General features: G+C 42.9%; 1 protein-coding gene across 3 annotated transcripts in view; it reads right to left on the bottom strand.

The window, feature by feature from the left end:
* GRIK2 (glutamate ionotropic receptor kainate type subunit 2) overlaps positions 1 to 15,036 on the bottom strand; it is a 662,376-nt gene that overhangs the window by 409,453 nt on the left and 237,887 nt on the right. For all 3 annotated transcript variants that reach the window (XM_056856041.1, XM_056856040.1, XM_056856042.1), the window contains exons 5-6: positions 12,129 to 12,182; positions 5,061 to 5,234 (exon numbers count right to left, since the gene is read on the bottom strand). In XM_056856041.1, coding sequence (XP_056712019.1) covers positions 5,061 to 5,234; positions 12,129 to 12,182 — 228 coding nt within the window. The remainder of the gene's footprint in view (positions 1 to 5,060; positions 5,235 to 12,128; positions 12,183 to 15,036) is intronic.

Here is a 15,036-nt window from a genome sequence, read left to right as displayed (position 1 = left end):
GGGTGGCGCCTGAGGAGGACGTGGTTTGGGGAGGGACTTCAGTGCCATAGAGTCCAATTGCCAAAGTGGCCATTTTATGCAGGGGAACTGATCTCTCTTGGCTGGAGATCACTTGTAATAGCAGATCTCCAGCTAGTACCTGGAGATTGGCAACCCTGGTTCCTTACTCTACATATCAAGACAAATGGAAAGGTGTTTGGAGGGTGGCTTGTGGGCAGTTCAAAGGTGGAATAGGACTGCATGCTCCTCCACCTGAGGGTGCTGGAGAAGCCACCGGAAAGAGGGAAAGAAGGGAGAGAGGGAGAGAAAGAAATGGAGCAAGGGAGAAAAAGAAAGAAAAGTAGGGAAAGAAAAGGACGGAGGGAGACAGAAAGAGGCTGGGGGGCGTGCGCAAAACAGCCCGCAGCGCAAGGGCACCGGGAGACCCTTCCCTTCCCGCGGAGGCTTGGCATCCTGCCCCGCTGACAGCTGCCCCCTCCCAGCCCGGCCCACCGCCAGCGACCCTTTCAGAGGAGGCCCGTCTGGTGCGGAGGGAGGGAGCCCAGCCCAGCGCCCCTCTCTGCCTGCCTGCCTGGCTGGCTTGCCCAGGCTCCTAAGCCCCCCCGCCCGGGGGGGATCTCCCACTGGCCGGCCTGACCCGAGGGGGGGCTCCTTTCTACCCACTTGCGAGGGGGGATGTGGTGGTGGGGCCCAGCCAGGCAGGGGATCCTCCTCCTGCTGCTCTATCCAGGCACATGGGAGGCGGCGGGGCCCAGCCCAGCCCGGCCCAGCCCACAGGCGAAGGGTATGACGGTTGGGCTGGCGAGCCGCGGGGCAGGAAGTCAGGCGGGCGGAGGCTCGGGCACTTCCCGCCCGCCCGCCTCCCCCCTCTCCCTCCCTCACTGGCGGTGGGCCTGGCTGGGAGGGGGCAGCTTCAGGCTTGTGAGAGGCGAGCGGGGTGGGGCAGAGCCTCCTTCGCGCCCACCCGCTAGCCACGCCCCTCCGCTCGCACAGGCCCAGAGGGTGCCGGAGAAGCCGCCGGCCATACCGAGTGTGGGCACTCGGCTTCTGTTCCCCGCTCGCCCAGCCATCTGCGCCTGCTCCAGCGGCGGCAATGGCAGCGGCTTCTGGCTGCCGCCAATGATGTTACGGGCCGGATCCAGCCCACGGGCCGGAGGTTCCCCACCCCTGTCCTACAGAAAATGGCTGTGATGGTGTTACACCCTCCCCAAACCCTGCCCTCCCAAGGCTCCATCCGCAAAATCACCAGGAATTTCCCAATCCAGAGTTGGAAACCCTAGAATCAACCCATGAGGGGAAATGTGGCTGTGTATATTTCCTTCCAATGCACGATAACTCTATAGTAGGAAGTTCTAAAAATGGAACCTGTTATACAGTGGAGACTCATTACCATTTGCACATAGACGTCTCTTCTCTGAGGTTGGTGAATTCCAACAAGATTCAATACAAAATTATAACTTAAAGATACTTCATGCTCTAAAATATTTCTACACTCCCCTCTGTTCCTTCTTGTCCATTAATATTAGTTTTCCCAGCAAAGCAATGCTCCAAGATCATTTGATTGTAAGTAATAATGAATTCAGCAGTTCATTCACATTTTTTTAAATTAATAAAATCATATTTTACAGTGTTAGCTTTATGGAGTCAGCTTTTTAAAAAGAACAGAGATCAGTACTATTGACAAGGGCTGGGATTTGTAATCTTATGTCACCTCTTCCCATGAAGCAAAAAAAGTGAGCATCCTGTTTATAAGTGATGTTGCCTGCATATAAGTGATTTAGGTAACTGCTGGAAACTGTTTTGTATCATTTCCTGCCCACTCACTCATGTATGTGGCAGAGCAAATTAAAAAGGAAGCAAAGGTCTGACTCTCCTGATAGAATTTCATTATCTTTGCTACATCCCTGCCTAGTCTCAGTAAGTAGCACTTAGAAATCATTATTGATATCTACAGGATTTATGAGAGACCACCATTCCCATTACCTCTAGCCAACTCAACGCATCCCTTTACTGTGAGGATAATTCAGTACCATTTTGTAGTGGATAAGGAGACCACAACTGGATCTCTTACCCCACAGGCTAGATGCAAAACAATCAACTTGAAGGAAGGAGCACTATTGATGTGAAACACCATCTCCTTACATTGCACCTCATCCCCCCTCAACTGCTTCCTGTCTGTTCTGAAATGCAACATACGAGTGAAGGAAGACATATTTGGAACATGTGCCACCAGTGATCCAGAATGTTTCCTATAAATTGTTAAGGGAGTGATCCACACCCTATGGCAGGGGTCCCCAGCCTTTCTGAGCTCATAGGCACCTTTGGTTCTTTGAAAGGGGGAGATGGACACCACCACAAAATGGCTGTTATAGAAGGCAGAGCCAACTACATGCATGCACATACACACAAAAGAGAAATAGGGAATGGGGAAGAACATACACGCAAAGAAGAAGAAGAATAACACACAACGCATAAGACCACTAAGGGGAGAGGGACAAGGACTCCTTTGTTTGTATAAAGGCAGCCAACAGGTCCTGCCTTCATATTGGCCCTGCCCACATCCCTGCAACACATGATGGACACCATGGGATGTGCTGTCAGACACCATGATGCCCATGGTCACAAGGCTGGGGAATGCTGCTCTATGGTATAGCAAAGCCCACAGGCCATACACACTGCTGGCAGTAACTGGGGAGATAAGCTTTCCTAGCTAATCATGCAGCCTTGAAAATGCTCCTATTTGCCATCACCACCTTACTTGCACATAAAACACAAAATAATCATTACTGTGTAGCTGAATAGATGGACTCAGAGGATAGCTCCTTGGAACCAATTAAAGGGGTTAACGGAGCCATGAGGCTTCATAAATTAATCTAATTCTGTTTTGTATTTCCTTCTATACCTTGGAGATAAAGCCAGGGAGAGATGCATAAGCTCTGGGATCCTATATCTTGGCAAATGGCTATGCTACCACTAGTAATAATAAGTCTGTTTGCCAGAGACAAGGAGCTATGCTGAGCTTCCAATTGCCTTCTACTGCCTTAAATACTGGGGTGGGGGAGGAGAACATGAGATGTACATGTAATTTAAGCATATGTGTGAAACAAATGGGGGTGTTCCCAGTGCAGGGAAATAGCTCATTATCTTGCAACCAGAAGTTTACTGAATCTTTTGGTGAACAAAGCATAAACGTTAACATAATATAAAGTACCCCCTTCCCAAAATCTTTAAAGAAAGAAAATTATGCATCAGTTACTCAGGCTCCAGCAGACTGATTCTCAAAAAGGGGGTTAGAATGGTTGCTCTCTATCTGTGTATGACAGTTGGAACATATACACTCATGCTTACACACCATAGGTATAACCCACCTTCAGCACTTGTATCTGTTTTGTATCTGGGAATAATATAGATTACAGATCATATATTCACTGATTTTGGGATTCAGCCATTTGACACTAAGAACGTTTATCTTTCTTGTTTTACTGGATTTTGTTGTTTTATCTTCTGTTGGAGCCCAAGATTTACTTTACTGTTGATATGGAAATCAGTTGGGTCCCCCCACCCACCCACCGATTGTTGTTTTAAATTGGTTTTGTGTTCTCGCTTTTTCAGATGGGTATGGCAACAAGTAGGATTTTTTAAAAATTTCTGTTTATATGAGTACGATAGAACTGCTCAGTGAATCAGTAAGCTGATTCAAAAATATAATACATAAATGGTTGCCTTCGTATCATATTGTATATCTTAGTGCAATGAAAATTACATGCCGAAGGACAACTTCCTCTGCTTCCTGCCACTGTACACTATTTTGTGATGCCCCACAGGATAGCCACGGCACAAGTGTTTCATAGTGACTAGTTTGGTGATTTTGAATTCTGGTGTCTCACATCCTCACTGAGTGAAACATACTGGATGTCTATCTCTCAGCCCTACTGATCTCACTGGGTTCGTGTGAAGGAACAAATGCGATAATCTCATGAACACAACCAAACACCTGTGAAAAAGGGCAAATATATCAACTAAATCAAAAAATGTTTCTAATTAAAAAAACACACACACATGTATCTCCCTCTCTCTCTTTCTCTCTCAGGGCCTCGTTGTGTAAATGCTTAGTAGTATCTTCATTCTGGTCATGCTGGTCATGAATCTAATTGGGTTTTCATAGACAGGCCATATAATTGCACAGACACCGTTCCCTAATTCCACAGCAATACTGTATTTTGCACTGCTCAACTCAATCTAGGACATATGGCAGGGATATTATTCTACTGTTACTGAAAGGCTATTACACAAAGGCAGTCACAAATCTGGTTAGGGCACTTTGACTGATTGTGAGGAAATGTCCTCTGTTCACCCCATTTTAAAAATGGTTATAACAAGAGTTCTCCAACAGCTAATCAAACTGTATCAATATTTAATGGATGAGGAGTGTTTCAGATCAATATTTAATAGACTTAAGGTAATTGAACAATAGATATGTAATGTTGGCCCAATGCAATGACTCTGCCATGAAACAGGGTCCCCTGCTACATCAAGGAGAAATATTTCCATACTGTTATCAAACAGCTGCAGAATTCTTATAACCTACAACTTGCCATATAAAAGGAAACTTATTAGCAATAGAAGGTGAGCTGGTGCTTTGCCTGGCAGTTAAAACCAACCCCAACATTTGTCAAGTTACAAAACCCCTAACCAGGTCTTGTCGATTTGCTAGATATACTAAATGATGCAAATGCACATACATATTTCACAGGGGACTATACATGAGAATGGAGAGGAATATGGCCCTTTACAGCTGGACCCACATGCTGGTACCAAGCCTTATCTTCCAACAATTCCAGTTGCTGTGCTTACACAACAGCTTGCAGGATTCAAGCCACACACTTTTGTGAATTCTTAACGCAGTTAGGCACATTCTTAACGCAGTTAGGAACATTATGATTACACTAAAGTGACTAAGGAGAAATTATGCAATAATGGCATGTTGCTGAACAGAAGGCTGAAATTCGAAACAATGAAGTTAGGTATGCACAAACTAAACAGTAAATTGATATTCATACCGTCATAAATCCATCCAGCAAACCTGAATCGGGTTTCGGAGGTGCCTGCAATCTTTCCATGGACCACTTTTCAATGATTGATGCCACCTGGCTATTTTCTATGTTTAAAATTCTAAATCCAGTCATGTTCACGCCACTGTATCGATAAGGCTCTACATCAAGAGCAAAAAGGTCCTGAAGGAAGGAAAAGACAGACATTTGTAAACCCATCCATTCTGAATCTTCACTGATCCATTCAAACAGGGTTGTTTTGTTGTTGTTGTTTGCTGGTTTATTTCTCAAAGGCAGGCATAAGGCTTTACAATAATCAAGAGTACAGAACAAGCTCAAAATGTTACACATGGAAGAGAGTATGGAGAGAGTGGACAAGGAGAAGCTTTTATCCCTCTCTCATAATATTAGAATGTGGGGTCATCTGCCGAAGCTGGAGGGTGAGAGATTTGAAATAGACAAGAGGAACTATTTCTTCACACAATGCATGGTTAAATTGTGGAACTCCCTGCCCCAGGATGTGATGGTGGCTGCCAACTTGGAAGGCTTTAAGAGGGGATGGGGCATGTTCATGGAGGATAGGGATATCCATGGCTACTAGTCAAAATGGAGACTAGTCATGATGGATACCTATTCTCTCCACGATCAGAGGAGCATGCCTATTATCTTAGGTGCTGTGGAACACAGGCAGGGTGGTACTGCTGCAGTCGTCTTGTTTGTGGGCTTCCTAGAGGCACCTGGTTGGCCACTGTGTGAACAGGCTGGACTTGATGGACCTTGGTCTGATCCAGCATGGCTGTTCTTATGTTCTTATAGAATTAATTTGCTAATAATTCCACAAAATAAATTAATCTAATGTATGTACTGAGAGTCATAACTGGAATGAAGAGCCATTAATATAATACAGTAACTGAAATGTCTCCCAAAGATACTGAACCACATCCCTTGCTTTTTATTAACATTCTCTAAGAGTGAATTAGACAGACGTTGCTGTATTTTACTTTAATAAACCTGTTTTCTGTGATTCATCAGATATTCTAAATTTCACAACACAGTATTTCAAAGCCAGCACATTTTGTCTGGAACTAAAAGTATCCACAAGCTTAAGTATTTGTTTCTGTTCACACTATTTCCCCAGCAGCATTCTTCTTCACATTAATGAAGAAGTCTTTAAAATATTGGTAGAACATGGGTAGAACAGATGGGTACTAAAACTCTAAACAAACCATCTAGCTGGTATGTTAGGAGTTCTCAGCATCATGGACAAGAGATGCAATGCTGTCTGCAGTTCCAAAACTGTCAGTTCCAGTTAATGCAATAAGACTTCCAAGAACAGAGAACAGTGAACACACTGAGATATTGCTTACCTCACTCAAAGGGTACGTTCATACATGCGGAATAATGCACTTTCAATCCACTTTCAATGCTCTTTGTAGCCGGAGTTTACTGTGTCAAATGGGAAAATCCACTCGCAAACGAATCGTTGAAGTGCATTGACAGTGGATTGAAAGTGCATTATTCAAGTCATGCTGTTGATATGAAGCAGCTAAGGAAGTCCAAATATATTTGTGTAGTACTCAGGCACAGGCCTGCAGAACTTGTCACTTGCCAATCTATCGGCCATGTGCTGAAGCCTGCCAAGAGCAAGACCCCTTTTTGTTTAAGAACATAAGAACATAAGAAAAGCCCTGCTGGATCAGACCAAGGCCCATCAAGTCCAGCAGTCTGTTCACACTGTGGCCAACCAGGTGCCTCTAGGAAGCCCCCAAACAAGACGGCTGCAGCAGCACCATCCTGCCTGTGTTCCATAGCACCTAAGGTAATAGGCATGCTCCTCTGATCCTGGAGATAATAGGTATGCATCATGACCAACATCCATTTTAACTAGTAGCCATGAATACCCCTTTCCTTCTTTGAACATGTCCACTCCCCTCTTAAAGCCTTCCAAGTTGGCAGCCATCACCACATTTTGGGGCAGGGAGTTCCACAATTTAACTATGCATTGTGTGAAAAAAATCATGTCTCCCCTCAGCCGCCTTCTTTCCAAGCTAAACAGCCCTAAGTGTTTGTTTTTACAGCCTGAAGCAGGCAACAAAAACAGGAAATTCAGAAACTCCCTGTTAAACCACCATATTTGTCTGATGGGATGCATTCACTTCAGTGAGTCACAGGCTCTGTAAGCCTGCTCTAGCATGTAATGATCACATTATTGAAAGTGGTTTATTTAGTTCTGAATGCCTTGTTTCATTTACCTTCATGCATGGGTGATGGGGTCCCTGGAGTTACCTAGCCGGCCACTGTGTAAAAACAGGATACTGAACTAGACAAACTTTGAGTGTACTTACTATTAAAATACAACAGTGTCTTTTCCACAATGTTAATCTCTTATCTTATCAAATGATTTTATAATTGCAACTTGGGGTGTGTAGAGTGGAATTCGCTAAATTCATGGAGAATAGATCTATCAGTCGCTAAGTGGCCCCTCCACATTCAGAGACATGTTATACCTTCATGGGGGCAAAAGCAGGGAAGGCTTCAGGCTTGGTTTGTGGGCTTCTTGGAAGTATTTGTTTGGCTGTGGTGGTGACAAAGAGGATGCTGGACAGATCGAAAGGCTGGGGCTTTTGATCGGATCTGGTAAGGCTCTTTTTCTTTCAAGTGGGCCTATAATTTGTCTGCTTTATGTAAGGCTATTGAAAATGCGGTGCTGGCTCAGTTCCACAGGCTTATTATCTTGATCCATATTAACTGGACAGAGTGCAAAGGAATCCACATGGGTTGCGATTGCTAGCACTCTTTCCAGTAACATGGGATAATGCAGTATGAAAGTGGCTCACGTGCATGTGAAGATTACCTAAAAAACAATGTTTAATCAATGGGACAGAGCACCTTGCCTGACAAAGCTTTATCACATTCTTCGTTTTGATAAATACAGCCTACCTCATAAATCCCCAGAGTGATGTTCTTTATGTTCTGTATTTTTTTAAAAAGCAATTGATAGAGCCCAGACTGTCTTTTTAAGGGGCAATGCTTGGGCTGGGATTGGTCTGAGTACATTTATTTATTCTCGGGGGGGAGAAGAGAAAGAAAACAGAGCAACAGCCACCCTTCCACGGCACTATCATATGATTAATTGCACATTGTTAATACAAGAACCCAAACTAATCTCAAAGATAGTTAACATTCCAAATTCCAATTAGGGCTTATAGCATCATTTTTCACAGTCTGACTAGGTCATGTTTTCTTCTGGCTCTGTATTACAGTGTGCCGGGTGCCTTTTTAAAAATATTGATCTGCCCTCCTATACTTGTTTTCAGATACTGTTTAGTTTGCGCTCGCTCTCTCCCCCGCCCCCCCTCTCTCTCTCACACACACACAGAAACAGTATATAATCTAAGAGCTGGAAGATATCCAAACATAATCACTTATCCATTGGATGCTTCACCTATTAAACCATATCCAAATGGTACATTAACTCATCAAAGTACATACACCATTGTCATCATATATAGATTAAATACAATTCATCCCAGCTATAGCATACCACAAACAAAATTAAAGAGAGAGAGAGAGAGAGAGAGAACATGGAAAAGATGCCCAACACATTTCAAGAACGCTTTAGCGAAACAATCGTGCTGGCAGAATCCAATAGATAATGCAAGACACCGCAGGAGATGGCAAAATTCCCTGACAGGTAAAGAGCATTAAACAATTTGGCTAGGTGTAAAAGTACTTAGAAGAATGTAAAATCACAGCACTTCCACATTACCAAAGCCTTTTGCTTTTAAACGAGGCATGATTCCAGACAACTTGGACAATTGCATAAGTAATTATGTAATTTAAACACATTCCTGTTTACTCGAAATTATAATAAATATGCACAACAGTTCAGAGAATTAATGAGCTATTACATTAGGCTCCAAATCAATCACGGGAAAGTACACTTCCAAACAGCCCAGCTAAACAGTGTGACTAGAAAATTTATTAGACAAGACTTCGCTGTGTCAGGTAAGAAGTAATTAATAAAGCTGAAGAGCCAAAAGTGATGCAAGTTACACGGCTCCACTGAGCCCCAAAATCTATCATCTGCTGGCATGTCCCAAATTATCTTTAGCTGTCACCAGATCAAGTTTACCTTCAATTCTACGGGGAAAAAATGTGCCCTAATAAGCAAATAGGATATTTTATTATAGTAGAAGCACAGTTATTAATTGTACCTCTCTTTTTCTGCCTTATTTTATTATTTCTTTTTATTGATTTTACACGCCTCACCTTGGCAATGCTGAATATCCAGCAAATATTTTAAAGAGGTATGCTTCAAATACGCATTTAACGCACACTTGCCAACTACTTACTACTGTGGCAACTGGGTTATTTTACAGTTCACACTCATTTGCCAGAGCGGCTTTCCTCAGAAAAAAGGATACCACAGTATTCTAATATATATGCGCCTTTCTGATCATTTCATTCTTTCCACACTGCACAAGCAACACATGTACACATGGGAAGAAGGAGCCAATAGTAGATGGACTCTGCTATGGACAAACATAAACAAATATATTGCTGACCTTAGCAACATGCTAAGCACAGTTTCACATACATTCCTAAGCATGCCGGAAATCCATTCTTTTGGAAACTTCTTTCAGCAGTTTTTGATGGCACATTATTTCAAACCATGTTACTGAAATAAGAATTGTATGTGGATATTTGTATGCATGTGGAGCACCATCCATATGAGCATTTGGGGTATGCTGTATGGATGTGCTATGCTGCCCAGAACTTTGATGTGACATCAAGGACTCTTTAATGATCCCTCTGGTGCTATAACAATCAATAACCCATGATTTTACACACTGAAGGCAGAACCCCACGTTACAAATACCACACAGCTGCTGTCACTTTGTGTTTCATTCTGCCCTTTTTCTGATGTGTAATTAGTTTAAGAAAATATGTCATAAATATAAATAGGGGAAATTAATAATTCAGATAACTTAATATACTTCATTGCATTATACTATACATTACTGGCTGTGGATTGATTCCCCATGCTTCATGTGGAATTGGGCTTGGCAAACTGAGCTATTTTATATATATAAAAAACGGGGTGTGGGGGAGTTCTTCTAAGCCCAGTTATGCATTCAGAAACCTGGTTGTGCTCTTGGTGATATTATTGGAGGCACAACAGATTTTCTTTACATCCCTGGAGGATCCCAGACCTCAAAAGACTTATTCTGGTGTCCCATCCAATTCACCTGACCTAGACTGGTAAGAGCAACAACTCAGGAGAGCTCACTGGAAGCGCCCCTCCTTGGTGCCTGGAATGGTAGAACGTTCTCATCCCACAGACCAGCTTTCCCAGCATGCCCCAATCATATGGAAATCAGACAGAGCTGAGTCACAAGTAGATTGTTCTCCTCTGGCTCCAATTATGAACTGAGCTAGAGAAGGATTATAATACTTGCCAATATTTCAAACAGCTCCAATTCCCCAAAATGTTGGTGCATAATGACACATTATCTGGAAGCATGGAGAGACACACATGATGCCGAGACATCTCCACACTTCTCGCAACATTTCATTCCGCCCTGAGCTTATAGTGACAGTATTTGTGCAAGCAACTATTCTCTGTTTCTTCTCATTGCATAAAGAACAACGTAATACTCATGATTTACCGTATTTACTGCTAATATCTGACAACCTGCTGACTCCCCTGCAATTTATCACAGCAGTGTACAAATAATGATAATACACATCACATGGTATCACTAAACAAATAAAACCAATTATCAGCTAAACACTAAATCCAACTTCAAAGCTGCAGAATTAATACAATTACGCCAGCTCAGCAATCAAAATCCCTCCTAATATTGTTAAAAGTTGGCTCTTACAACACTCAAAAGGGAACCAATGAGATGCACCACTTCGGCAAGGAACAGTGATGTTGCCTCCATTCTCCAGAACCAATGATCTTGGAAGCCTCAGATGCCAAAGTAGCTATGCATATAGTCTGAAGAAACAGGGTGCGGGAAATTGTACCAGAGGAGGCATTCCTAATACCCACTCAAAGCAACTGTTTATATTCTGTGTGATATTCACCTGTTCAAAGACTACCTTTTGCTGTTTATGAACTGCAGGCCACACCTACATGTACACATCCCATTCTGAGCATACAATAAGAGTTAGATTTCAAAGGTACAATCCTGTTTTCCCTCCATCCAAGAACTCAAGGACCAACAGAACTGGGCTTTTCTTTTGTCTGTGGCTTGGCGAAACATATTTATGATCTGACCTTCTCCATACTCAGACAAATGTCTGTTTCTTTGTGATGGACACGAACACAGGGTTGTTGTTGTTTGTTTGTTTGTTTGGCCATGCTTTAGAGTAACCTAAGCAAGTTAGAGTTTGGAATTAAACTATGATTTAGAACATCTGTTTTTGGGGAAGAAGAGACCAAGTCCCATTTCCCCTTTTTGGACTTCGCAATTAACTGCAGTTTGACTGAAAGCTTTCCAAAACAGGAAACTTTCAACCACACTCTGCATGCAAAGGGGAACAGCGAGAGGAGGAAGGCAGCATGGGAGCACAGCAAAGAAGCCAAGTTCATGCCAGTCACAATACAGATTTGTCTGATGTCTGAGTTCAGAACTTTCTATGTCTCAAGGCAAAAGGCAAACGAAAATAAGCGTTTGAGCTTCAGATATTCTCAAATGAGATATTACGGACAATTTTCTCAATAAACAAACACAATCAAACACAAAGTGCGGGGGGAAATGGGGTATACGTTCTGAGTTATATGCCATGTTCTCTTTCCACCCCCACCCACCAAATCTGCAATGTTACAAAACCGGTCCCACCCCCCCACATAAGGCACCCCTGTTTCCCAGAAAAATATTTCTGAGCATTAATCAAACCATCCTCAGGAGCTTCCGCTGCAACATATCAAAATGAAATGGAGAAAGCATTCAGTATCTCTTCCATTTCTGTCCCTGAGAGGCCAATTTCAGTTTGCCTAGTAATATAATTAGGAAAGCAAAGCATTTGTTTGAAGCCAACAGCATGTTTTTATAAACAACTTACCAATGTGGTAAAGATGTAATGATAGTATTCTGTCATCATTCCCATTGCTAAAGCCTAAAAAAAAAGCAACACAATTTTAAGGTTACATACCATTGCTTTTAATATTTTGGATGCTACACATAATGCTGCTTTTAATCACACCTACACAAAAAAATGAAAAGCTCCCAGAAGAATGCTACCAGGATAAAACTATAGGGCTGAAATTGCACTAAAATTGGGTCAAGCAAATCATTCCTTTGCAGTTAGGAGCAGATTATGGACTATTAAAGGAATTTATGGACCAAATCTGCTGATAGAAAGATTATTAGTAGACTGTTTAAGACTGCAAATATGGAAGAACCTTACAGTTTTACATATTAATGGGATCACACAGTTGCCAACCCAAAAAATCTAAACTGAAAATGCTTTCATTAATTGTATTTATTATTTGTGTTCACTAGAAAGGATACCCTAATGAGAAAAATGCAGTGCTACTTCAAGTGAGCAATATTATTCAATCAAAAAAAGGGGGGAAGATTTGCTGGCAACCAGCTTTGAGTACTTCAATCAGAAATATATAGCACTAGCTTTGAGCACTGGAACTACATTTCTTAGCATTAATAGAGCATATCAAATGTAAGGAAGATAATTCAAGGGGTACCATCTAACTAAGGGCAAAAACGCATGGTCACTTTAGCCTCCTTTATTCCCTGTTTCAGCCAGGATTCAGCCAGGATCGAACGCATGCGTTTCGGCAAACGTGTGTTCGATCCTGGCTGAATCCTGGCTGAAACAGGGAATAAAGGAGGCTAAAGTGACCATGCGTTTTCGCCCTAACACGTGTTATTCCCCATCTTTCTAAATAGCTCATCATCTTTGGTCATGCCTTTTAGATTTTTCATTGGTATTATCTGGAGTAGTAAGCAGCAAATAAACTAATATTGTCTTGCTTTGAAAAAACTTCATTAACCTCTCTGACACAGAGAGGGCAGATATAAAAAAGTGCTATACTCAAATAGAACATTTTAGTATATTTAGAGGGCAGTATATTTAGAGGGCAGATATTAAAAAGTGCTATACTCAAATAGAACATGTGGATGCTCACATGACAAAGTTAAAACTATCGAACATATGATCATCAAGTGTCCTATATTTAATGAGTTGAGGGCCAGTTTAATTACTCTTTTATTTAAAATATGGAAATATCCAATGAGGCATCTGGCAGTATGATGGCGCAGGTGACGTGGCTACTATCAGATACAAATGATTCTGTTACTCTGTCTGTGGCAAAATTTATAGGAGCAATAATTAAATACCAAAAGAATAACACTAAGTAAGGCATTTTTATTCCTTTATTTTCTGCTCAAGGCTCTATGAGCAGTGATAGATAGATAGATAGATAGATAGATAGATAGATAGATAGATAGATAGATAGATAGATAGATAGATAGATAGATAGATAGATCGAGAGAGAGAGAGAGAGAGAGAGAGAGAGAGAGGGATGGAGGGATGGAGGGATGGAGGGATGGAGGGATGGAGGGATGGAGGGATGGATATACAGACAGACAGACGACAGACAAACAGACAGACAACATTATATTCAAGCACTTTAAAATGTATGGATAATCAAGTGAGATCAACAGTTTTAGTCACACTCACAGCGTATTCCTGACCTTTAAGGGCAAAAGACCTTAGGAGGCCAGGAAGGTGCTGCACCGGCACTAGGGCACTCCACGCCGGTGTGCGGGCTACTTATGCCACCATAAGTGGCCCCAACGCCAGCGGGGAGGGCCTGGCCCTAAGCACCATCGTGGCAGCGCCACCCCAGGATGCCAGTGGGGCCTTCCGCTGGCATCCCACCAGCGTAAAGGCCCACCCTGGCATCCCGGGGGGTGTTCCAGCATCCCAGGAGGCATTCTCGGGGTGTTTTGGGGGGAGGAGCTGCCATTAGGCAGCCTCCTGTCCCCGTTTGCCCCAGGTATGCCTGTGGCGTGAGGAGCGAGGCTGTGCCAGCTTTTTGCAAATGAAGTGATTCTCAAACTGGTGTATGAACACAAGAAGCACACAAAAGTAGCGAAGGGAAAAAAAACAAATAAAGTAACCTGGTGAGATGGCAGCCAATCACAGTGCACCATTGCACCAATGCTAAAGCGCATGGTCAAAAACAAAAAAAGGGGGGAGAGGAAGAGGGGGGAGCATCTTGGGCATTTACAACATCACAAATGATGTGACGCTCCCCTGCAGTACATTGTCCTTTTCCTAGAAGGTGTGGACAGGGGGGAAAACATTATTGGGAAGAATTTATGCAATGGCAAAGTGGTGAAATGTGGACAGAAATTTGGACTATATAGCCAAATCTCACAGGTTGAACATGAGGATAATATGCTGTAAGTGAATAGTGCGGAAATGGCCCAGATGGTGTTCAACCTTCTCCAGTACCAACTATAGTTTGCCTGATCCAAGAATTCATTTTGTGTGGGACAGGGGTGTCAAGTCACAGCTGACTTATGACAACCCTGTAGGGTTTTCAAGGCAAGAGATGTTCGGAGGTGGTTTGCCATGGCCTACCTCCATGTCACACCCCTGGTATTCCCTGGAGTCTCCCAACCAAATACTAGCCAGGGTTGGGGCTGAGAGTGTGTGCCTGGCCCAAGGTCACCCAGCCAGCTTCCATGTCATGAGTGGAGATTTGAACCTGGGTTTCCCAGGTCCTAGTCTGACCCCTTAACCACTACACCACACTGGCTTCATAGCAAACTAGAAAAGGGAAGAGGGAAACCACAGATAATAGGAAAGGGTGGGAAGCATGAGTCTACAGAACATTCTCAATTCTCCCAAGCATGGCTTGAAGGATCCGCAATGTGACATCTGAATCAGGCTTAAGACTCTGTGAGAGTATAAAGCAGTACAAGTACAACAACATTGACTG

The sequence above is a fragment of the Euleptes europaea genome, chromosome 10 (assembly GCF_029931775.1).
Source record: "Euleptes europaea isolate rEulEur1 chromosome 10, rEulEur1.hap1, whole genome shotgun sequence".
NCBI classification, from domain to species: Eukaryota; Metazoa; Chordata; class Lepidosauria; order Squamata; family Sphaerodactylidae; genus Euleptes; species Euleptes europaea.
This window is presented reverse-complemented; position numbering and strand designations above follow the sequence as displayed.